Source organism: Talpa occidentalis, unplaced genomic scaffold, assembly GCF_014898055.3.
Source record: "Talpa occidentalis isolate TD23 unplaced genomic scaffold, MPIMG_talOcc4v2.1 talOcc4.15, whole genome shotgun sequence".
NCBI lineage: Eukaryota > Metazoa > Chordata > Mammalia > Eulipotyphla > Talpidae > Talpa > Talpa occidentalis.
In genome coordinates, this window is record NW_023601543.1 from 35,780,831 (window position 1) to 35,782,028 (window position 1,198).

The 1,198-nt window shown below is 38.6% G+C and overlaps 1 protein-coding gene across 1 annotated transcript; it reads left to right on the forward strand.

Moving 5' to 3' along the window:
- Positions 1-513: 513 nt before the first annotated feature.
- LOC119246631 (40S ribosomal protein S27-like) lies at positions 514-946 on the forward strand. The gene has a single exon (XM_037512996.2). The coding sequence runs from the start codon at positions 531-533 to the stop codon at positions 783-785; it is 255 nt and encodes an 84-aa protein (XP_037368893.1). The 5' UTR covers positions 514-530; the 3' UTR covers positions 786-946.
- Positions 947-1,198: the final 252 nt, after the last annotated feature.

Genomic DNA, 1,198 nt, shown 5'->3' on the forward strand with positions numbered 1-1,198 from the left:
GTACCAGATACTGTGCTAATGTGGATTGTACAAGAGTAAACAAAACACATCTTCTCTTCATTGTTCAAATCTTCATCACAATTTTACTCACTATTGCTCATTTCTACTGATAGTCTGGCAAAGCAGAAGGAATCACAAAAGAACTTCATCAGAATTGCACCCCCCAAAAATCTAACTTCTTTGCACCCTAGATCATATATTTTACTTTTCCTCCTACTAAAATGGAAGACCTTTTCACCTTCATTCATGTGTACCCGAATCTCATCTCCTGACACCACCTCCCCAAAGATAGCCTTTTAATAGTAGCCCAGTAATTCTGCATCAGAAAAAAAAAAAGTCTCCCTCAAATGGATCATTGTAATCAACATGCAAATGTTATGCTATTCTCTTCTTTTAGATGAATATTCCCTTGAGCTCAACCCTCTTTCCTGTCACCAGCCCATTTCTCTGCTAAAATTTTTTTGAAGAAAAAAAAAAAACCCTGGTCGCCCTAGAGTAGAAAAACGTGCTGTCCTCGCTGAAGCAGCAACATGCCTTTGGCTAGAGATTTGCTTCATCCATCCTTGGAAGAGGAGAAGAAAAAACATAAAAAGAAACGTCTCGTTCAGAATCCAAATTCTTATTTTATGGATGTAAAATGTCCAGGTTGCTACAAGATTACCACGGTTTTCAGCCATGCTCAGACAGTGGTTCTTTGTGTAGGCTGTTCAACTGTGTTGTGTCAGCCCACAGGCAGAAAGGCCAGGCTCACAGAAGGGTGTCCATTTAGAAGAAAGCAACACTAATGAGCAACACAACTTCCTGAATTTGTGTTTAAATCACAGAAAGCCTTACCAGTTCAGTAATTCTAGTTAAACTACCAAAATAGTGTAATTATGTTTAATTTTGTAAGGTATGCAACAGTGATCTCCTATTTTGGTGTCAGTTTTTAAATAAAGTTTTGATTATGGGGAAAAAAAAAAAACCCTTACCCTTCAGAGAATTTTCTACCTTAATAACTACACTTACTCTCCTTCCATTCTATCTAGAAATCAATCCAGTTAGGCTTTTGTCCCCAAAACTTTACCAGAACTACGCTAGTACCTGTCACCGTGACCACCAGGTTGTAAGATCCAAAGGCAGGATCACTTTTATGGCATGCAAATCTATGTAGTTGTACTGGGTCCCACGCTGGGAAGAACCCATGATTAGCTTAATG

Excerpts from the sequence above, each read along its gene's own strand:
- LOC119246631 (XM_037512996.2), top strand. The coding sequence starts at position 531 with ATGCCTTTGGCTAGAGATTTGCTTCATCCATCCTTGGAAGAGGAGAAG.